This window comes from Gavia stellata, chromosome 4, assembly GCF_030936135.1.
Source record: "Gavia stellata isolate bGavSte3 chromosome 4, bGavSte3.hap2, whole genome shotgun sequence".
Taxonomy (NCBI): Eukaryota; Metazoa; Chordata; class Aves; order Gaviiformes; family Gaviidae; genus Gavia; species Gavia stellata.
Window position 1 is genome coordinate 71,006,141 of NC_082597.1, and position 24,271 is coordinate 71,030,411.

Genomic DNA, 24,271 nt, shown 5'->3' on the forward strand with positions numbered 1-24,271 from the left:
TGTATTTTGCAGAACATTGGTGATGGTGCATCCATGTAGTGTTTACTCAAGCAAACATTGCTCTCTGTTGGTAAATATGAGCATTCTCTATTTTATATAATTTTTTTTCAGTTTTTAAAGGATTAATTTTAATTTTGCCTGGTTGGAGATGAGTGCCATGTTTGAGAGGAAAATTATTTTTTTTCTTTTTACAGATGATTTTAGTCGTGTCCGGTTAGTTTCAATGAATGAAGAAGAGGGATCTGACTACATTAATGCCAACTACATTCCTGTGAGTACAGAGACTTGGTCAGTGTAAAGAACAGTCCCCTGCACAGCAGTTAGAATGTGTCACCTTGCAAATAGCACAATATCTCCTGGAAGCTCAGTCACGTTCTCAGCATCTCCCTCACCTTCCAATATTTTCCCTACAGGGAACTGTGCTTTTCACCAGCCACCAAAAAAAAAAAAAAGGTGGGGGGGGGGAAGATTTTTTGCAAATTTTGCCCTAGTAGCACTTGGTGAGCTGTGATCCTTTGTGAAACCTGGATCGGACTGGTAGAGGAATGGAAAGGAAGTGTTAAGAGGTCCAGTGGCTTTTTGAGACAGCTAGGAAAAACATGAACTTTTAAATGAGAAAATTTTCCAGGTTTCTACAGCACATGGAAAAAGAATTAAGCCAGACACTCCACAACTGTCAAGATGCACACAGCCCAGATAGTGCGTGGAGAGAGCTTCTGCTTTCTGCCTCACCTCTTGTGCTCCCAATGTGCCTCCCTCTGCCTGGCTTGGAACAGCCATTTACCAGGAAGTAGCACCCAGAGTTTTAGGACAATTAAAGTATACACAGATCTGTAGTTAAAAAGTTTGACACTGGGGGTGGGCTAAAACCTCATCAAGCCTGAGCTTGTGCAGTCACTTAGGCTTATGCCTGCGACTGCTGCAAATGTTTGCCCCTCTGTTACCCCCCAACATGCTGTGGCTCAGTGTAAGCTGTGTTAGGGAGAGCAACATCCACTGGCTTGCTCTGCATGGAGAGGAGGCAGGACACTACAGCATCGATTTAGAAAAAGACCTTTCACTTGGGGACCGTAGACAGATGAGCATTTCTACACCCTTGCCGTGAAGAGAAGACAGAGCTGGCGCTGGCTGTGCTGGAAAGAGCTGAGTCAGCATTATGGAAAAGGGAGGACACCTCAGATGAGTCGGTGAGACCACTTCTTTGTCACTGTGGCATCGGCCACGCATGTACTGCTGAGCACGTGGCCTGCACTTAGTTTCTATATGTTAAGAGCATGAACCTAAACACTCAAGCTGCAAGTGCCTGAGCTCGCAGTGAATCAAGAAAGAAAAACACTGCAGCGTTCAAAAGCATCATTCACAAATCAGGAAACTTCTGTGACATGGGATTATGGATAATAGGATTTTATGTAGCAGTCCTTTTTGGATTGCTCAGTTCTGCTTTTTATAGCTTACATCTCTTTAGTTCTACTTATAACATAATGCTGACCATAGAAAATGGGACAGACACGTCATCTTAATGCTTGGCTTTTCCTGATCATTGCTTCTCCACCGAGTACCTGCCACCAAACACAGATACTAGTGGTGATCTCTGTCTCTGTGATAATAGAGATTTAACACTTAGGTTCAGACATAGCCCATGCAGAAAAACAAATAGCAAATTCTGTGTAGTGCAAAAACTTAGATTGAGCTGACTTCTAGAGATGTCTGGAGGAAGCCATTTATGGAAAGTTCTCCCAAATCATGAATATTTTTACAATCTGCAAACTGTGGTGGCACAGAAATTGCACAATTTACATGGGATCATGCAGTGTGGTGGATGTATTTTTTGCTCATATTAGGAATATCAAATAACTTTCCAAATGCAGTTTTGATGATACAATCTCAGCAAATATGGTTATAGAAGATGCCAAAATGGCCATTCTGTGGATCTTTTATTATAGTCTTTATAACGGTCTTTTGGTTTTGGAGAGGGAAAAGAGTCTTTCCAACTAAAAGTGTGTTGATAGAGATAGGAGAAGGAATACATGGATATAAAGCATCTGAGCTTCAATAAAACATAGCAATGATGGTCTGTTAAGGGTATTGACTCAGCATGTTCTCTATTATTTTAAGCAGAATTCTAATTGATATTTTACTAATTCAAATCCTTATGACATAAACACATGCACATAATCCTACTCATTGCTACCTTCCATTTACATCAGTGACTGAAAATCACCACAGACACTGCTTGGGATGAGCAGGCTAAGCATCTATAATTGGTTTTATGTCTGTAACTAAGCAAACCCTTAGATATGAAATTTGGAAGAAGCTGGCACTTTGATTAAGTATTCTCATTACTTGTTTTTTTAATGTTGCTTTTCCTGTTCTCAGAGCAAAGGATTTTTATAATAACAGATCAATCTTCTGTCTTTCATTCTAGATTGCTTATACTTTGGGAGCATCAAAAACTGGCAAAAGTTGTAATCTCAAAATAAATACAAAAAAGCATGATGTAGTTTCTTTGTATTAGAAATCACTTTAAAAAGTATAAAATGAACTTGAGCAAGCTAAAAAAAAAGGTATGCCAGAGAAAAATATGTGTTCTGAATCATGAATCATGTTGGGAAACAGCACCCGTCTTTTTGTTTCTTAGGGTTATAATTCACCCCAGGAATACATTGCAACCCAAGGACCACTGCCAGAAACTAGGAATGATTTTTGGAAGATGGTTCTCCAGCAAAAATCTCAAATTATTGTTATGCTCACTCAGTGCAATGAGAAAAGAAGGGTATGTAACAAGATCTTGCACATAGTATAAAAGAAACTACTCTGAAAACATATTTATTTTCTGATGGGTGAATTTCTTTGCATTGTTTTCTGATCATAAGGCAACATCATAACCAGAACTGGAATGGCACTTCGTTCACTTGTGGCAGGCATTTCAGGAAGGTTAAGGGTGTGGAGCATCTTTCACATGAGGAGAGGCTGAGGAAGCTGGGACTCTTGAGCCTGGAAAAGAGAAGGCTCAGGGGCCTCTTGTCACTGTGTATAAAAACCTGATGGGAGGGAATGGAGACAAGACATCCATCAGTGGTGCCCAGTGACAGGACAAGAGACAAGGGGTGCAAATTAAAACACATATTAAATTCCATGTGAACAGGAAACACTTTTTTACTGTGAGGGTGACTGAGCACTGGTACAGGTTGCCCAGAGGTTGTGGAGTCTCCATCCTTGGAGATACTCAAAAGCCATCTATCTGGACATGGTCCTGAGCAGCCAGCTCTAGGTGGCCCTGTTTGAGCAGGGGGCATTGGACAAGATGACCTCCAGAAGTCCCTTCCAACCTCAACCATTCTGTGATTCTGTGCTTTTAAGTTTAAATAATAATAAAATGCAAGTATTATGTTTTACATTTTCCTTGACATTATAACAGAAATATTTGAAATGTAATATATATTTTTAAAAATATATATATATATTCTTTTCCCCCATGTTTTGTTCCTTTTAGACCTATTCTATTAGGAAAAGTAACAATCTACAAAGGCACTATGTATTTCAGTTCTTTGCTATACTAATGCTACCCTTCAGAAAACCAATATATATCTTATATCCACAGTTACACAAACAGGAATGATCAGGCTGAAAGTCATTGCAGGATATATTACCTCTTACTGAAGCATCAAGTAAATAGTAAATATCGAACTGAGGTTTGATACACTTTTGGTTATGCTTTTATATATAAGCATTTTTTTTTTATATATAAATACAAATACATATTTATATATTTCACTTTCAGGTGAAATGTGATCATTACTGGCCTTTTACGGAAGATCCTGTTGCATATGGGGACATCACAGTGGAGATGCTGTCCGAGGAGGAGCACACAGACTGGGTTTATAGGAATTTCCGAATTAGCTACGTAAGTGAAACATTTTGCGTGGCCCTGCTATAAGGGTGGGCGTAATTTCAGTCCAGCCTTTTCTTGAACTTTTGTCCATTTCTGGCATTCAGTGGAAAATGCCTACGAGAAAGCTTGATGACCTTACCTTCACTCCACACAGGCAAATGGCTAAATCACAAAACTTTCCCCTATAATTGTCGTCTCTGTGAATTTCTCAGCAAAGTGCAAGACGGAAACAAAAGTAGTACCAGAGTTCTGGACGCTTCTATGGTGCCAATAATTAGTGACAACAAATGTGTAAACTTGTTTATCTCAGGCATATCTTCTTGCTATATAGAATTCAATACTTGAAAATGCCAATGTAGAAATTGAAAATATTTTTTCAAAAGGGCAATTCTGCAATATTCATATATTTCTATAAAGTATTGAAACACACGTGTGAGCATGCGATTTCCAAATTAAAGCTGTTCAGATTTTCAGGCATTTTTTTCCAGCTTTGTTTTCTGCACCAGCCCGTTGCAGGTACCAGCTTGTGAAGGAAAGGTTAGAGAATGGAGGGTACATGACAAAAGCTGGGCACTGGCATGTCAGCATTGGCCTAGGACCTTAGTGGTACTCAGCCATGCCTCACTGCATTACAAAGTGCGCACAGGGTGTGGGGTAGAAATGCAAACGCATAAAACACGATGTGTTGGGCTGCTGGCATCCATTGAAGATAATGACGAGACTGCAGTTTGCATTTCAGCTAAACTGTCCTTTACCAAACGCAGGGCAGCTACTTCAGGGCCTTTTGTAGTGATCTCATTTTTTAATAACCTTTGTCTAAGGATCTGCTGTTGCCTGTGACTGGAGAGCGGTTACTGCAGTAGGCTTATTTAGCCTGACCCAGAATGGCGAAACTAAAAGCATTGTTTGCCATGGTTTTTGGTGATGACCCCCGCCACCCCTCCCCATGTTTTGAATTCCATTAACTCGCAAAGCCAAAATGAATAGCATTCAGGATCTTACTTCACCTAAAGCCACCAGTGTTTTTAGCATTATAAACCTTTTTTTATAGTAATGGGTTTTTTTCTAAATATTTCCTTTGCCCCTGTAATGATTTTTTCCTTCCGTTTTGGTAATTTTTTTCTTTGGAACTTGAAAAGAAAAGCTCTCAAGAGTCCAGTCTTGACTGTTTGCCAACAGCATTGTTCTTTATCTATGGTAAAATGAGAAAAGGAGAGGGAATGGAATAGAAAGAGGGAGAAAGCCTAAACTTGAAAAATGCAACAATTCTTGATTTAAAAGCAAAATCAAATCAAACCACCATGAGGAAAAAGGAAGAAACAAATCCCAAACCCAGAAACAAGGGTTCATGCCTTTTTTATAATGATGGCCTGATATGCCCTCCCCTTTTTAATCCGATAGCATGTAAAGTCTTTGCCTTTTTTTTGGATGATTTTACTTTTTTAGGCTGTATCTGGGGGGAAAAAAAAACCAACCACAAAATGACAAAAAACCCTCAGTCCAACTGAGCGTGACTGCACTGCTAAAACTCCTGTGAACATGCTGCTGTTCTGCTTTTCCCATTAGGCTGATGAGGTGCAAGACGTGATGCATTTTAACTATACTGCCTGGCCAGACCATGGTGTCCCCACGACCAACGCTGCTGAAAGCATTCTCCAGTTTGTACAGATGGTCAGGCAGAAATCAGCAAAGAGTAAAGGCCCCATGATCATACACTGCAGGTAAATGTTTCAAGGAAATGGAGAACTAAAGGGTGTAACTTGTTAAATAGGTTGGGAAACCACTGGAAGGAGAGATTTTGGCGTTCTGCTCACCTGTTAGCTGGAGATTTTTCTCTTTGGTGTTAAGGGTAAAGGATTTGTCCCCCTCTTTGATTACACTGGGGCTGGGATTTCAGTCTGCAGCCACAGGCATGAAGGCACTGCTCTCTGGAGTGGAGTCAGCTCTTTGGATGTTATAAACAAACGGCTTCAGGAGGCACAGCACACCATCCTGATTTACACCAGCTCAGAGCCTGCCCCTGCTCTCTCATTTCCACACCTTCGCGATACGGATGGTGTGGTCCAGCCAGCAGCCTGCCGCAGCGTGCTGCTCCCCTGCAGAAGTGTGTCTCTGCGCAGATCCTCCTCCTTGGTCACTTGGCTTTCGGTACATTTAGGAGGTGACATGAAGAGCGCTATCCTGTGCTAGCAGTAATACCAGTATCCCATGATAACAGTTATATGGTTTTTTTGTTTTTTCTGGGAGGAACATTGTTTTATATACTACCAGATTTATCTCTTGTGCATCATCTGGCCTTTTATTAAGATGCTCATTTACTTGTCCTCTCTGGGGGCTGCTGCCATGTTAGTGATGATATCATACCAGATTGGTTCCTGATTCAACTCTCCCAGCTGACTTCAAACCTCTTTGTGGCTCTTAGGGTGAGAGCTACTCACAACAAATACGTAAATAGATGGGTTGCAATGGATGAATATGTGTGCATTATGGTGACACACTCCTAATGGAAGTCAAGGCTTGACGAGATTAATCTCAGCCAACCCCACATCACCCACCCCAGAGGCAGCAGTTACGTTGCTGCACTATGTGTCAGCACCCTCCAGCGCTATCATTCCTAGTGCTGATGTGATGGTTGGCACCGACTCTCTCTTGCCCCCACTTTGCGCACTTTCTAGAGCTCCTTCCCAGAAAACAGTCTTTTACAGCAGTATCATTGCTAGTTTCCAGATAAGGCACTTAGTGTTCTACTGGAATGCAAAACAACAGCAGCATTTGTAAAAGCAGCAAATTGTGCAGCCCTCCCCTGTAACTTAATGGAGAAATTCATAGGGGATATTGTTCTGGGAGTCCTAATACCAAGAAAGGAAGGTGCTAGTAAGCCAGGGAAGATAGTTATATGTAGTGTTGTGAAATCAAACCCCTTACACACCACTTAATTTTTCTGGGAAGGAATAGAAGCAAGTGTCAGAGAGCTGGGTACAACTGTAGTATTTTCTTTTTAATTAGTATGCTTCTAGCAGCAGAGAGATATTTTCAGACAGTATTTTTAGAGTGTACTGTATGTCTTAGACCACACAGATTAAAAGAAGCAATGCTATGAAATTAGTGGAGGTGGGGGAGAAAGAATGTATTGATCAACTCCTACAGCAATTGTTCTCAAATGTTAAAGAAGGCATACAAGGAATTTATCAATTAATGAATCTGTCAAATAAATAGATCAGAAGTTCCATTGTATTCATCTCATTTGAGATATTGACACTTCTGTTAAACACAAGCAAAAAAAACCCCAAAACCTGTTTCATGACAGTTGTGTTGAACTGTGTTGAGATGAACTGTTAAACATTATTGCAAATACTTTCAAGGCTTTTCTGAAAAATATGACGAGACAGCAGAAAGAACTTTTGCTAAGACACACACTTCTATCTTTAGTAGTAGGCATGGTGCTGGGACACTATATGAAAGTCTATAAAACCTCTAAAGCCACACTTGTAATGAAATCAGACTTAAACGTTACATATGAAATCACATTGCAAAGAATCATATGCACATAAGAACCTCTAAATCAAAGCGGCGTTTCTTTTTTCTAGTCACTAAGCTTCCCTTTAGGGAGATGAAGATTTGTCAGCTGAGTGGTTGCTGACTATTTCTGTCTCATGCTCCCAAGGCTGAAGTCCTGGAGTGTAGACTCTGCTGGGTGGTTCGTCCTTTGAGGATGAACTGCAAAGATGCCTTTGCGAAGCCAAGAGCTTTGCAGTGGGGAGAGCCGTGGAACCGAATTGTGCAGGTTCAACCCCAGCTGCCTCTGTGTAACAATGACTGCCGAGCAGGTCTCCGCAGTTATGGCTACAGCCCCTGTAGTTAGAGAAGTCTTACGAAATTTTTGAGGGGAGCAGTGAAAGTAGGAAGAGCAGACAGCTCAGGGTGGATGAGGGTGTGCATGCACATTCTACCTGTGTGCGCGTGCGTGAAGAGGAGTATAGGAAGGTGAAATAATTGCAGAGCCATCCACTCCATACAATCTGCCTGAACAATGGATGAAGGGTTGCACAGCATTAAATGCTACAGATCAACCAGCCTGTCTGACCTCAGATTAGCTACATCTGATTATCGCAGCTGCAGGACGCCTGCTTTTTGCAGCACCACTGATTGTCCCGTGTCCCCATCAGAAAAGCCTGAAATGACATGCATGTCTGTGTGTGTTGCAGTGCCGGAGTGGGACGAACAGGAACCTTCATAGCCCTGGATCGGCTCTTACAGCACATCCGTGATCACGAGTTCGTAGATATATTAGGCTTGGTGTCTGACATGCGGTCCTACAGAATGTCCATGGTGCAGACAGAGGTAAGATCAGGTCACTTCAACATTCTGAATGTATCATTGGATCTATTTCATACCTCTCTGTAGCGTGTTCGTGTCCAACAACTGTTGTTCCCCCTGAACACTTGACAAAATAGCTATGAATAGATACAATTAAGTTTTCATCTTCATTGTAATATTGTCACATTATTAATCTGCTGCATAGGTGGGTCTGATAACATATCTACAATCTCACTGATGTCTTCCAGAGGGGATGAGTTATTCTTGCCTTCTGTGAAATTAATATGCAAAAAATGCATTAGAAGAGATTAACATATGAAAATTTCAAACCTTTTTGAAAATAATTGGGCTTGCTGAGGGGATTAATGGCTCATGAAATGATTATCAGTATCAGACAGCCATTCACGCTTGTTCAAGAGGGTATCATCTGGCCAAGCGTAGGAACTCAGTTACACAATGGTAATACAAATAACAAGCAAAACAGGCAAAAGGATTGTAAATCTGCCAGACACCCTCCTTGCCCCTCTCCCTGCCCAAATATCTACTGGGTAGTTCTTTTTCTGTTTTTAAGGCAAACGTCAGGAGAATAGTCATGTTGTCAGAACATACAATGGGGAAAAAAAAAAAATCACAAACCCTTTTTCCAAAGCAGAAGCTTTTATGCATCTGAAACCTTCCCAGTTCCTCTACTACTGAGGGAAAGATTTCACACCTGTTGTACTCTTTGCTGGTTAGACACAGACATAAGCTGGCAAACTCCATACAGTTGGAAGTGCCACTATCACTGTTTGCAGGCTAGGTCTGGCAGATAATTTGTTGCCAAGGGTTGTTGAATCCCAAGCAAAGCAAAGAAGATTTAGCAGAGGGAGGAGAGGAGGAGGAAAACCTGCAGTGACAACAACTAGCATGTAGAAATGAAAAAAGATCATTATCCTCAGCCCATTCTGGATTATTCCTACCGCTTTTCAACACAATTAACTGTATTAATCTGGTGTAAACACCAGAGAAACAAATCCTGATGGTTGATTTCAGCTGCAACTACCCACTCCTGGGGTGATGTGATTTTTTTTTTAATTTTTTTTTCATGTAGAAACTCATTGCCTGATTGGGGCTGCTGTCAAGGGCTGGGCTTTGGCAGTGGCTGAGCTCCTGCTGCTCCAGGCAGCGGCCAAGCCCAGGCGCGGAGGTCCCTAGGCAGCACTGACGCTCAGGCGCAGACAGCACCAAAAAGGCATTCCTTACAAAACCTGAAACCACACACAGCTCACCTGGGTTCACGTTGCCTCGTACACTGGAAACTTGGCAGTGTCTCACTGAGCAGTTTTAAATAAGCAAATGGCACAGGCCCAGAAAGGGGGTTAGATTGGAGAATACCCTGAATTGAAACCAGTCACTCCAAATTAGTGGGTGGGAGGAACTCCAGGCATTTCTGTGGTATGAAACATGCTTCAAACTCCTATTGATATCTCCCGGCATCAGCAGACCACTGGGGACAGGGGCTGAAATCCAGACTCAGGTTTTGGGACAGTTGTTTTTGCTTGAGATTCACTTGCTCCCTCTGCCTCATGCACATAAAGCTTAGTGTAAGGATTCATCAGGGTTTGCCTTCTCTCTCTTTGAAATCTAAAAGTCATCAATTAAGGTTATTCCAAATTGAATTACAGTGTTTAATCTGTATGATGATAATGCTTAGAAAAGCCAGTCCACAACCAAACCCAAACCCAGAGATAACCACAGTCTTGTTGCACAAAAACCTGTCCACAAATACAATGGTGCATGTGATTGACCCAACTTACTTACAGTGTCATTTGCACAGAGGCTGCTAACTCCCCAAATAATAACCGTTCTGTGAACAAGCTCAGGTTTCAGCCTTTTTATTGCTAAAGAAGTCAAGCACTAAGGAATGTGAAGTTCATTAAAATATTTCAGGGGCATGTGTGGCATGGGTGCAATTTGTTGCACATAAAGCACTCAGGTACCTTTCTGGGAATTAATTAATTTTCTGGCAGTATAAACTAGACCCACTTTAGCTCAGATCCAACTGAACTATTCTATTCTAGTCTAGTCTAGTCTATTCTCCTCTCCCATCATCATTCAGGTTGTTACTAAGTGATTATGATGCCAGGGCAGCTCACATGGCTTTCGTGCTTCCCCAGCTGCCATCTGTGTCAATTGCTGGCTATTATTTTGGGAACTGACAACTCACTGTACGTTGTGAGGGGCTGAGGAGGGAGAGTCGGCAAAGCTGTGCAGGCTGTTACTGTGAATTATCAAACTGTTTCACTGTTTGGGATTTTGTCGTGCTTTCTGAGGTGCAAAAATGTCCACTCATTTGGTCTTTTCTTCCAGGAACAATACATTTTTATTCACCAGTGTGTGCAGCTGATGTGGCAAAAGAAGAAGCAGCAGTTCTGCATCAGTGATGTCATATATGAGAACGTCAGCAAGTCCTAGTTCAGAGTCACAGGTGGTAAGTCAGGCAAGCTCAGCCCTGCACCATGCCCACAGCCTTGCATCCCGGCTGCTTGGCAGCAACCAGCATCCCCTGTGTTTGCTCCAGGAGCTTTGCTGGCGGTTTGGAGCTTTCTGGGCCTCATCCCCCTCTGAGGTGATGTTCACATGGAGAGTGTGAGGAAAATCCCTCTAGCCTCTTGCAGTAAATAATCCGTTATACTTTCCATGGCACTCTAAGAGTATATTGGCTCACTCATCATTCAAGGAAAAAGAAAATCTGGAAATCCTGAGTGAGCCATCTAACCATTCCCTGCCACTAGCCCTAACACTCCTTACAAAACTTAAAGGAGGGGAGGACTTTAATATCTTCAGTCAGTCTCAAGTCCCTTACCAGCTGCCAGGTTGCCAAGGCCAGCAGAGGTTTGAGGGTGCTCTGCCAGCGGCTGTGGCAACAGAGCCTGCTGGAGGGTGAGATGGTAACCAGAAAGCTCTGACGTGGAACACTGGGGAATTTTTTTCATAAATCTAGAACAGGAGCGGTCTGAAACTAGTACTACCATTAGCATAAGTGAAGCGACCATTTTGCCTTTCCACTGAGCCCCAGTGCCTGATCTGTTGCATGCAACTCACCCAGCCCAGTCCCCAGCTGCAGAGTAAAACATACGGCTCTGACCTACCAAGAGGTTTGTTGGTGGGGACAAGCTGTGAGGATGTAAATCACTGCTATTTAAGCTAATGAGCTTGAGTTTATTAGGTGGCAGTAATAACCCCACCATAACCTTCATATTTGCTTTTGGGTGAAGCAGGAAGCTACAGCCTTTCAACACAAACTGGCTTCTCAAATAGCTGGGGGAGAGCTGGGCTGTGGGCACCAACACCAGCCATCTCCACTGTGTGTCTGTGCTGTTGCAGAAGTGCCTTTCTTAGACTCTGCATACATCATTCCCCTGCCTGTGAAATGAACCCCGATTTGCCTCGCTTTCCCTGATGTTCAGGTAGTTTACTGTCTGACTCCCAGAGCTCAGCTGCTTATACTGGTGGGCTGCAGTCCCAGCCTGTATGGAGAGCTGGTAAAAATAAATGCCAGGAAAGAACTGTATTTATTTCCTTTTTTATTTCTAAAGCATTCTGTTTGTTTAGTTCCAGGTGAGACCATGAAGCACACCCATCTTCCCTTGCTTCTGATTTTTTTTCTTTTGATGGTTTGAACGACCAGTTGTTCTGCCACGAGAGACCGCTGCTTTGCAGTACACGGACAATGAAAGAAAGAAACTTTTACCTTTCTGAAGCACTGGGAAGACAAAGCCTTAACGAGCCTGCGGTGTCTTTTGAACTGTTTAATTTCTGGACATTTTTTTAAAATACTGGACCAAATTCAACTAAACAACATGAAGGAAAAGACACTATATGTGCATAAAATAGATTGCTCCAGAGTGCTGGGTTTTTGTTTAGTACTTTTGGTTAATTTTTTTAATTATTTTTTTTCTGTGCAGGTTGGGCTTAAGGTTAAAGTAAGTGCAATATTTTTTTAATGGTTGACTGAAGAGCTTTCTTCGTGTGTCACTGGTCTGTGCTAACGTCCATAGGAGAGCAGGCATCGTTAGTATCTAATAATACCTCATTAGTGAATAGCGAGGCATGAACATTCATGAAGAAATCTGGAGATTGTGAAGAGAAAAGGGGGTGGGAGGGTGGGGGGTGGTTTTGCTGGGTACATGAATTTGACTGTTTCCTACAGCACTGATGTATGTGGGGCCTGGGGGGGAGCACAAAACCCGAGGAACAGACTGATGAGCAGAAATCCAAACCATGAAGCCTGAAGCAGGCAGCCGACACTGAGAGATGGGGTGGTTTCAGTTCTTGACTGTGCTACTACTAACTAAGCAGAGGGATTGCTCTTTTCGCCAACCTTTTCAGTAGTGCCACTGATCAGGCTCTTGTTTTAAATGAATCTAATTGAAGGGCAGCAGAGTTTCAAGCTGGGATATCTTAGACTCCATTATCATAGCATTTAACTGTCCGAGCAGTCTATGGTGCCTACAGCCCTCACTTGTTTATTATTTTTAGTAAGTATTAACCCTGTGTAAAAATGTGAAGCTGATTCAGGTTGGGGGGGGTGGAGGAAAAAAAAGTGCTTTAATGGATGGAACTATTTCTCCAAGCCAGGAATTCATGATGTTACAAAACCAAGGTTTTGGCATGTGAAGGGCTGGTTATTGCTTTATTGCTATGAGGCTGCCAAAGCATCAGTACGGATTCCTGCAGCAGCTTCGGGGTCAGGGTGGGGGACTCTTTTCTTTTTCACTGTCAGTTTCAGTTCTAGTCAGAATAATTAGCTATATATATATATTTTTTTTTTTTTGTCTTTGTATAATTCCGGTACATCATTGTGTATTGTGACATGGATGCTGTCAGAATGGATGTTGATGGCATTTTTGTAACCTGTTGCTTTGTGTCACCTCATTGGAAGTTAGCAGCAATGGTACTCAATGTAAACAAAACAAACTTGAACTGAAAGTAAACACACTGGATTGCTTACCTGTGAAGAAGTCACTATCAGCAAAACAGCAAACGCACCTGCATATGCTTTTTATTCATTCACCCCAGGGCCTGGGGTACCCTTGTCAGGGTACCAGGGTGTAGTTCGGTAGCTCAGCTACTTCCAGGAGCCTGATAACCTCCTTCAGATGATATTTGAATTTTTTTCTTCCAAAGAGTTATTCCACTAGCAGGTAAATAGGTGTACATTCCTTTAATATCTACTTCATCATCATATTGGTTACAGTGGAAAACGTCCTTCAAACTATCCCATACATGTTATGCAAAACTGCATAGACTTCACATAAACCCTCAAATAAAACAGGTCCTTGTGAAGGGTACTGAAGAAACAGGACTCCACCTCTGTTTATGAAATGGGTATGAGATGCGTTGCACCCCCTTCTCTTTCCACGCATCCAATACTATTGCCGAAGTTTCCACTAAGCCCAGTCCTAAAGCAGAGATGCTGTTTCTTTTAATAAGATGCATAGAGATGGATGCAAAGGGGCAGAGAGCCCTGCCTTCAGGGAGCGGATTGCTAACAGGAAAGGCTTCAATGGTACATGTTTCTTTCTCTTATTTCACCAGTGCGCCTCAGCTGGAGGGCTTGCCATTTCAGTAGGAACAGCAAAGATTTGTCTGGCCTAATTTGAAGACAGAATTATAAATGAACACTTGATAATTCAGACCTTGCCTTCATGCTTTTTTTTTTTAAATATATTTCAGAGTTTCATTATATGTTTACTCAGAAAATATGTTCACATCCCTCTAGAGAACTAGCCAGGGGAAAAAACAAAACAGCAAAAAACCCCCAAAAAACCACCAAAACCCACAAATGTTCTTGCTTTCTCATCTACTGCCGCCTCCCTCCTGCTGGGCATTGCCCATGGAGTCTACATTTATTCTGTATCATAGACCAGAGTAAGCAGGTTACTTTTAAAACATTCATGTGCACACAGAATATCACAGCGTGAGCTGGCTGTAACAGAAACTTGGCTGAACACGACAGGCTACAAGATTGCTACAAAGATGCCAAAAAATCGCATTGTTGCCAATGATACTGCCTGAATAACCTGAATTTACTAGACAGTTTTTGAATGCATATCAAAAAAAATTATTCCATTTGCACAGTAACAGATGTGTACTTTTCCTTTAATAGCTACTTAATCACAAGATCAACTACAATGAAAACTCCTTCAGAAAAATACTTCTTCCTACCCCATTTAGTATGCAAAACTGCATGACTGGGTGTGTTGGGATGGCAGTGGAAACCACCTCTCCCAGAGTTCAAGACATAAGTAAAGCAAGAAAGCGTCTGGGAGACACTGTGGTTCAGAAGACTTATGCAGACTTATGGACTTGTCGTATTTTTGGTTTTACCTTGTCACGCTCCTTGAAAGGAAGTCCAAAAGAACAATGTTGTGGACTCATGCTGCGTGTTGATATCGTTTCCAGCATCTGTCAAAATAAGACTCTCAAGTCATCACAGCTGTAAAGCTGTCTGAAGCTTCAGGTTTTGTAATAGTTTTTTTGAATTATGGGTTTCATGCCTATAGCTCTGCTGACACCATAGATGCTCTATATTTATCTGCTGCTCTTACAGCATCTACTGACCCAGATGCATGTAAAAGCAGCGCTGCACAGTGAGTGACTATTAATTGAAACTAAGGCAGGTTTCTCCTTGTTGCCTCATGCTGTGCATGCTGCCATGGGAGAAACAAACACGTAAACCTAAGGACATGTCTTTCTTAGAAGAGCGAAGAAGTTTTTAGAGCCATATGTGGAAGTGCTTTCTCTGCTAGCATGCCCTGTGCAGTGAGCCCTGACATACTTGGGTCTTCAGAACTGTTTCCCTCCATCCTCACACAAGGATGAAGAACAGGTTGGGAAGCCTTACTTGTGCTTTACTTCATTTTACAGGGTTTTTTCCTGCACTTACAGAAGACAAAGTTGCCCCTTGTCAGATATTCAACATCATAATCTTAACGCACCAAAAATGGCCCTTCCCTCCCTTCTCATTCAGTTCATTAACCACAGAGGCACACCACCTCTCTCCCACTCCTAACTTTTTAAAGGGCTTGTATGAAAACAGTAGTTTCATTCAGGCAGGCAAAGCTTTCAACCACTTCTTGTGAGAGGGTAACGTACTGTTGTTAGTGCTGTTGAGATGGATGGGAGCGGGGCGAGGGTTGAGATTTGCCGCTGCTGTCACTGGCAAGTGGTGGCTAGGAAGCATCTAGGAAGTCTCCCCATTTTCTTTTATCTCCTCTTTTAATCTACAAATATTATCAAGAAGTAGAAGCACAAATATCCTGATACTGGATTTGGTCTGGATGCTGAGGAAGTAGTAAAGGGCCAAAGTTGCAACCTAAGCACATAACTTCAGAGAAACTGAAGGCAGATACTTTGACTGAAGAGTCAAAGGCAGCTAAATAGGCACTTATTAGCTAAAACTTAACATAGCAGCAGTAAAAATTCAAGACGTTTGTGCAATATTTAAACACAAAACCCAACGCACAAAGTCCCTCACGTTTGCACTCCACATATATAACACTGTTGCTTGTATGTGAAGGTGCAAGGCTGAGCACAGAAATAGTCTTGCAAATACTCCTGTTAGGTCAGACTTGATCCTTAGACAGGGCTGCTTGTTTCATGTTTTAGGCACTACCCAGACTTCACAGTTGAGGAAAAACATCATAGAAAAACTGGGCTCCTATAAAATGGTGGCTTAGCCAGATATATTCCCATTCATAATCATTTTTCCCTTATTCATGAGATGCAGCCCAGGAAAATCAGTGGAGATACAAGGCGCTGGTATTCAAGCTATATCTTGCTTCTATATATGTCCTAAAAACCTGAAAACTCAAAATGCCTTCAATTCTCACGACTTAAAAAAATAATAATCTGCTAGTTACAGGCTTCCTAATTAGAAAGACTTAATCCACATCATACTGGTTATTCATGGGTTTCCGATTGTTCCCGTGGTTAAATTAGCAAAGTACTGATGTTACTGTCCAGCAAAGCACTTCCAGGGACACTTTCAGAGTTCCACAAACATTCAAAGTCACTGGAAGCTCTGCACACTTCAGAATATCATATCATTTTGGATATCTACTTCCCCATAAACCATTCATTTCCGCACACATCAATAATGTGGAAGTCTGCACTTATTTCCCAGCCCCCCCAAACCCACCAACTTTTATATAGCACAATGCTTTGGAGCAATAAATGTATGAAATTCTCATTTATAGATCACAATTTGTCTGAGCAAAACACTGTTTACTATTTGAACTGCTAGATGGTAAGTAAACTGTTCCATGCATCAATATTGGTTAGAAGTGTTCTTTACAAATTAAATGTGAGGTTTCACAGTGGTTTTCTCTCCCCATAGTATCCCAAGGGAACAAGCAGACTAAAGGAGAGGGAAGAAGTGCCTAGTAAAGTGATTTTAAAAGGTACGTGCTTAGAAAGCATAGAAGTGCCGAGTGAACATATGCTGTTAAAACTCTCTCCCTCCACCCAGTTAAAAGGCAGACTCGATGGCAGAAAAGTAGTAAAGTAGTTCCTAGGTTATCAAACACAACTCTCTTTTCCACATCTAATAAGGCACTTTTTGACATTTAAAAAACTGTTTTGTCTCCTTTCAAAAACACTTTTCACATATCACATCTTTCTAAAATACTAGTGTAAAAAACAAAATCCTCACTGCTCGAATCCTAAAGAAAACATTTTGAATGTAACACTGCATTTTACCACTGTTTTCATTTAAGACACTGAAAATTTTGAAGAAAACATTTTATTTTCATTTGATGAACCCCAAATGAGATCTCTTTTTGATTTCTTGTAATTGTCAACAAGCTAAAAATTCTAAAACTGCACAGCAGAGGGGTGAAGCTCCCTGCAGTGACTTAAACTGTCAAGGAAATTCCAGCAAAAAGGCAAATACCTGCCTTAATGCCGCTCAGATTTCACAGACTAACTCAGAAATCATAAAGTCTAGTTCAGCAAAGTTAAAGGGTAAAATGCAACTCACGTTGTACTGGGTTGTTAAGTCATTAGTAGTTAAATACTGTGAAAAAACACAGAAAACAAACAAACCAACCAACCCCCAAACCCACAGATTATTCTGCTTATCCCTCACATATATGGAAGGGGTTTCCTGTTTTCCTCCCAAGTATCTCCAAAGATGCCTCTGAGCACACTGACCACATTCAAAACTCATCTGGCTCTTTCTATACAACTTAACAGCTACACAGAAACCCAGCTTCAAATAACCAGTTGTGAAGCCACCTCTTTTCTCTCAGAGATGAAACATTGGTGCTTCCTCCAAGACCTCCACATGCCAAACTCCACAAAGTCTGAAGAGTCTCAGAGCTGATGCCTCCTTTCGGGCAAAAGCAAACTGTCTGCTGAATGCTAGAATACGCTTGCAGAGAATATGAATATTGGTTTCATATTCTGGTAATTAACAGGGGAAAAAAGGTGCAGGTAACCACCACAGTGCCTTTTATGGAATCAGGCATACTTTCCACGAGAAAATACAGTGACTCTAATTTTTAAATACGAGTTTCAAAGACCTTTATAAAAATTTCCTACTCCTGTACTTACAAGTAACGAAGCATCTGTGTAAGAGTAGCTTCAGATCTTCCTTCATTTTCTTAGTCGTTCACCACCCAGTGTAGGGGACTTTGCTGTACAGCTCTTCAGGCTAGATATGGACTCTTACTAGAGAGGATGGGGAAGAGGAGATTTTAAATGTGAATCAGAGAATACATCAAGGCTTTGGAGGACTGGGCTTGACCTTTAATGATAGGACCAGAAGTGAGGCAGACAATTTTCCCCCATAAAGCTATGTATATAGGTTGAATGGATACAGTTATCATGCTGATGTGCTGGTTCAAATCTTTCCTATAGGGAGAAAGCAATCGAGAATCATTGTTTCTTTCACTGGGTAAGAGAAGAATCCGTTTCTTAATGATTGTTATGGCAGCTGGAGTCTCAGTTTGGGATTCGTCACTTCTTGACCCATTGCTGTATAAGACTACATTTAAATGACAGGTGTAGAACTTTTCACAGGCCTAAAGAATATATATTAAATTTGGAAATATACATAGACACGTAACAAACACACAGAAGAAGCATTTGTAAGGACATTTACAATAAATGGCACTAAACACCTTTATTAAGACTTTTAATTTTTCTTTTATGAAAAATGAATAGGGTTCTTTCTTCCCTTGTATGCAGAGGAAGGGCAAACCAATGGCAAAAATCAAGAACGCTTTCTTATTTCATTACCATCTTTGTAGCCACAAAGATACAACTATTTAACAGACAAGAAATACTGTTTATTGCAGACTTTAAGCTGATTCATGTGAAAAAGGCACTATTAAACTTAATCAAACTAGACGATTAAATTTGTCTAAATTAAGTGATATTATATATTATATATAATACATATATTATATATAAAATCACATGGCCATGTGAAATAACAGAACATTTTTGGGACAAAAATCATTGCATCTTCAAAAATAATATTTGCTGGAAGGAATGTTTCTTTTTCTCCCTCTGTTGCCTCCAGGAATCCACTTTTCCAAAAGATTACATTTATAAAGGAACAATAGCTTTTTACATAAGGAAAAACTGACATCTGGGATCAACACACAAAGAAGTCTAGATTATACACTGTTCTTTTGATGGGTTAAGTTACAAACAAAAAAACGCAAGTATATTAAAAAAAAAAAATGTACTGCAAATTGTTTCATGGCTACCTACAGCAGATCTGATCACCTCTTTGAGCTGAGCTGTGTTACTGTTTTCTAGTTATTCCTTCTTGTGCAATATTATAGTTCATCACGAGTGAAGTATTGATAAAATCAATGTACAGAGTATTATTTTGCTATAAACAGCATCATTAGTAATAAAACATCTTGGGAGTGATGCAAGAAAGATTCAGTCTATGTCAGGCTGCTCTTCATTCTCTAAACATTTCCTCCCTGATTGCTGCCATCAACGACTTAACTGAACATCCTACAGCCAAGTGCATGACAAGAAAGACTGAGCCAAAAGGACATAATTGCAAACTACAGCAAGAGATGGGATTTGGAATCTTATTATTACTGAAGGGTGCAAATGCTTTTTTATTGCTGGCTCACCTTCCCTCGGATGAATCGCAAACAAAGACGTGTTCCTGTTTATCTGTCATGGAATGGTTAATTCCATAAAGCCAAGACTCCTCTTTGGGTGTAAACGAATCATGTGCCAATATTTTCACCTGTCAGAAACCTCCATTGAATTTCTCATCTGTTCATTTTTAAGGATGAAAAGCCAGCAGCAGGTACTTCTGTGGAGACTACTATAAATTTTCTTTATGGTGGCTAGTTACGTTTACAATATTATAAGACATTCTCCTGCACTGCTTCCTAAAGCAAAGCTGGATGGTATAATGCTATGGACAATGGAATTAAAGAAAAGAAGAAAGACATTTTAGTGGCTGCTTCCTTCATCAAAGGACTCCACACCTGAATCTGTGGCAGCTGCACTGATTTTTTCTTGTCGTCTTCTCATAATTTCTTGCAGTTCTGAACTACCACTGTTAGCCTATAAACAAATGAAGAAGAAAAAGAGTGGTTTACTTGTGGTTTTGACACATGACGAAGATCCTCTGCCAGCATTTTAGTAAGATAGATGTTCTTAACAAGTTAAACTCACCTTGCTGCTCCAGAACTAAAAATGCACTAAGAATCCGGTTAAATAACATTTGGAATAGGAAAGGATTTACACTATCCTTAAATGTGGACCAGAAAAGAACCTGCATACTATCAAAAGTGCCAGCTTGACTTTTAGCACTGCTGACCATCTTTAATCCTCACGCAAGCCCCTGGAAGTTTTGGATATCTATGGGGTGAAACATGGCCTCAGTAGAAGCAGTTTGTCAGGATTCCACCCTTGAGTACTTAAATATCATGGCAATCACATTTAGAAATTAAAGCACATAAAACCCTTGGTGGCTTTAGTTTCATGTAAACACAAAATTCATGCACACACATGGGTTTGCACAGCCAAGGTCTAAATAAGGACTGAGATACCTAATCTTAGTATCCCACATGACACAATACACCATCATGCATTTGCTGTTCAGAGACAGAGGCTTCAAACTTAGAACACCATAATAAGAAGAATTGAATCATATTACTATATTAGCAACAGTGTAGTATTGTGAGGATAAGGCCTTATTTGACATCTCAGGGTGAAAAACAGGTCTGCTGAGCTAGCTGTAAACAGATTGCTTCAACAACGTAAATGAAGTTATTAGCAAGGCCAGAATACATATCCACTAGCGCAGAACTTTCCAAAGTGTGCATGACTTTGAATGAGACTAGAGGATTATAAGGCAAGAACCATAGCCGCTACTGTGTTATTTGGCTATGACATGACCTTCCAAGATTCAAAACTATATTCCAAACCAGCCTCTGAATAAGGAAGGAGAAACCGGTTTTGGAATTTGTAAAACACATTTCAGGACTGTTAAGGGGAAAAAATCCTTCAGTTGATTCTGAACTCCAACAATTTATCCCACGACATAAAATTTAATTTAGATTTAGCCCATTATATCCATTACAATGCATTATATGATGCCATTACCTGGCAGACAGGTTAGGTGTCCACAGGGAGGGGGGCTAGGATGCTTCTGCTGGGTAAATTACCATTGCTCTCTCCTCCCAGAGTGGAAGGGCAAAGCAGGGGGCTTATAATTGACTCCCTGAAGGTGAGAGAGCACTTTTATTTGTCTTACTTCATCTTGTCCTTGCCCACTTGGTTTCAGATACAGAGCAAGTGCAGCAGTCACCCGTTACTAAGTCATGCATAAAAAACATCAGCAGCTACCCAAAAACGTGCTTTATCAGAGATCATGTGCAAGTATTTTACTGAAAATGGCTGAGCAGCTGAGGCTGAAACAGTTTACCTTCCTGATAACATCAATAACAACATGACTGATGAGCTTGAAACACTGCTCAACTAAACCAATTGTAATACATCACGTGGCACAGCACAACAGGCACATCCTACTCAGAGATGGGGTAGCTAAGAGGCCTAGGGCTGTTCTTGGGAATACAACATTTTGGAATAGACTGCTAGACCTTGGCCTTAGTGATTTACCCAGCTTAGTCTCTAACCAGATCATGAGGTATCAGTAAGCTCCATTGTTCAGTCCCACTTCTGTGCCTGGGCAATTCCTTTCACTGATGTGTCAAAGAGAACAAGCTGTTCTTCCAGCCAATTGGATACATATATTAGATAGGAACCATTTTCAGTTTTAGAGGAATGTGTGCCCATGCTTCCCATTGATGGAGTAGGAAGACAATGAGAACGTGGACCTGAAGTGTTCCGTTCTGGAGATGACAAAGGTGGCGTTCAGGATATTGTGTCTCTACGCTTACCTTCTGTAGCGTTTTTCAACACCAGAGCTTGAAATGCTCAACAAAAGTTAGGGAAATAGGGAAATGGACACATAAAGACTCTTAATCATGGAGACTATTAATATTTTCACTTTGCAATGAAAAAGTAAATCCATATAGGTGAGCAGCCAAGTTGCTATAATGCACTGTACTTGGTATACAAGGTGAACTTCAACTCTCTGGAGCAACCCCAGAAAACAGCTCCTGGGGGGAATACTCTGATCAGCACAAAGAGTGTGGTGCATCCTGGCTCCTCCTGAGACACCTCTGCTTGCTACCACCATTTCCTCTGGCAGAAAGGAGGTGTTTGGCCCTGGCTATGGCCAGCTCTGCTGTCTGACACACCGGTCTCACACAGTCTTATCTTCCTGCTTTTGCTTGGCCAGGCCCAGAAAGCTGTTAAACCCCAAACACCTTCCCCACACTTGCAGTCTGCTTATACAGGGGCCACACAACTCCGTTAGGAGTCTTGCTTCCTTGGGTGTTTTAAACTCTGGTGTGATTCAGGGCTGAATGGAGTTACCATGAAAATAAAACAATTGAAATTATGGTACCTATTCATTTTTGTCCTCATTAAGGGTAAAATTACTAAATGCCAACAACAATTGGAATTCCAATAACAAAATACTGAATTCCTCTGCCTGAGGTAGAGGAACACTGAAAGGAAAATTGTAGCTGCATAAAGGTGAAGATCTGGTTGTCCGTATTTGGGAATGTAACCCCAAAACTGAGAGGTAGGCCTTTCGCTGGCTTGCAAAAATGGTACGAATCCAGAAACACTTGTGGAAGACCCTGAGTAGAAATAACAAATAAAGACGAGGCATGGAGTTCCATAACGCTAGAGAGTGTGTGGGTTTGCTCTGTCTCTGGCTATTGTTGCTATTTGTACTTAACACCCAGGTCATTTACTGCAATATGACACCACAAGTACTACATAAAGGGTGCCAGAGAACTTCATGAAAATTTATCACTGATTAATCATGTAGGACAATTACAGTGGTCAAACCCATGACCCAGCAACTGCTTATAAAAAGCATTCAATTGTAAAATAGGCCTAACGCTGGTACAAGTATGTGTATGCTTAAATGCTTCTGTTATTAGAAGCGTTTCTAGTTTGAGCAGGAAGAACATGGCCCTGTTTGGAACACACAAGCTCATCTTTGCCCGGTTATCACGTGTAGACATTTTGGCTGTGATACTCATTCCTATAGCTCCTCTTAAAGAAGGACAGCCTTCCTAAACCCTGCAACTTGAAATATTATAGGGACAGAAAGGAAGATGTGACTTAATGTTTTGGGTAATTCAGCAAACAACAGGCTAAAGCAATCAGGAATTGCATAAATTCTGAAATTCATCAGTTAAACCTGAAATAACTGAGGCAGAAATAAATATTTCAATTACCTTTTCACTAACAAAATCCAACAACCTCACTAAACTCCCAGTACCTGTTTATTAACGCTCGCAGAGCATTTATTAGAAAAGTTTTGACTGCTCAGTTTCCTGCAGAGCGAGACCTAACTGAGGCAAGCAGAATAACAGCATGGAGGAAAAAAAGGACAGACTTCTACAATCCGGTCCATCTCTGCTTTTCAAACCGACTTCCACTACAAAGGCACTTCCATCTCAGTACACAGAAGCCTTATGAAACTGAAATAAGATTGCTGACATTCAGAAAAGTTGACAAATACATATATATCTTTACTAGGAAATGATGGATTGCTTTGGACTGTAGTGACATATATTCCTAAGAATAGAAGTGAAATATTTCTCCCTTCCTCTCACAAGAAAACAGGGCTTGAAGAAGGGAATAAAGCAATTTTAACAGTGTTAGAAAGCAATGCTCTCTGATCCACACTGATCAAGTATTTGTAACATATGCATCATCATAAACTTGTCTTTAAAAATATGTGTGCTAGTTAAAGCTTAAAATCATTTAAGCAAGACAGTCCCAGCTTCATGAGCGGATGGAAACACATTTTAAACTTCTTCAAGATTTTCTTTTAAACAGGATGTGAAGCATATAGCTTCCCGTTTGGGTTAGTCTCACCTCTAGACAGTATCGAGTCCATTTCTCCACCTGCTGCTGCAAGTTTTAAAAAAAGAAGTAGATGCCCATGCAATTCTCCTGGTTTAAAGTTGGTAAGCATTCTCCCTAGCACAACTCTGTATACAAGCTTTTAAGGTGTTTAAGGAACAATACTACTGGAATTAAAGCAAACTGCCACAGAGCAATGAATACTGAGAGACAATACTTTTATTCTTAGCTCAGTAATTCTGCTAGCACAGTGTCAAATGTGTTTTCCCCCACTTAGGAACCCACCAATACAGATGCCCCAGTGTTTGACCAGAAAGGCCTCGAGATTCAGCAGTGAGTTCACTCTACCACTTTCTCACACCTAATAAATCTCCTCTACAAAGATAAAGCAAAACTAACTCATCACCACCAAAAGTACCAGGAGTACCTGCTTGTCCAAGTACCAGGCAGAGCAAGAAGCAATAAGAAGAGCATTTTACTCTCTCCTATTGTTTTCCCCAAAGCCCTTTTTGGCTCATTTTGTCTTCTTGCAGCCTGATTACAGCACACAATGTCTTAAACTTGAGTACTACCATG

At 41.0% G+C, this 24,271-nt stretch overlaps 2 protein-coding genes across 2 annotated transcripts in view; one reads left to right on the forward strand and one right to left on the reverse strand.

Moving 5' to 3' along the window:
- The window catches only part of PTPRO (protein tyrosine phosphatase receptor type O), a 151,426-nt gene extending 140,763 nt beyond the window's left edge, over positions 1–10,663 (forward strand). The window contains exons 21-26 of the mRNA XM_059816950.1: positions 195–271; positions 2,639–2,773; positions 3,782–3,904; positions 5,459–5,613; positions 8,098–8,233; positions 10,559–10,663. Coding sequence (XP_059672933.1) covers positions 195–271; positions 2,639–2,773; positions 3,782–3,904; positions 5,459–5,613; positions 8,098–8,233; positions 10,559–10,663 — 731 coding nt within the window. The remainder of the gene's footprint in view (positions 1–194; positions 272–2,638; positions 2,774–3,781; positions 3,905–5,458; positions 5,614–8,097; positions 8,234–10,558) is intronic.
- A 7,621-nt stretch (positions 10,664–18,284) lies between these two features.
- Positions 18,285–24,271, reverse strand: part of EPS8 (epidermal growth factor receptor pathway substrate 8) — a 136,013-nt gene continuing 130,026 nt past the window's right edge. The window contains exon 23 of the mRNA XM_059816288.1: positions 18,285–19,801. Within this exon, the coding sequence (XP_059672271.1) occupies positions 19,688–19,801 (114 nt within the window). The 3' untranslated portion in view covers positions 18,285–19,687. The remainder of the gene's footprint in view (positions 19,802–24,271) is intronic.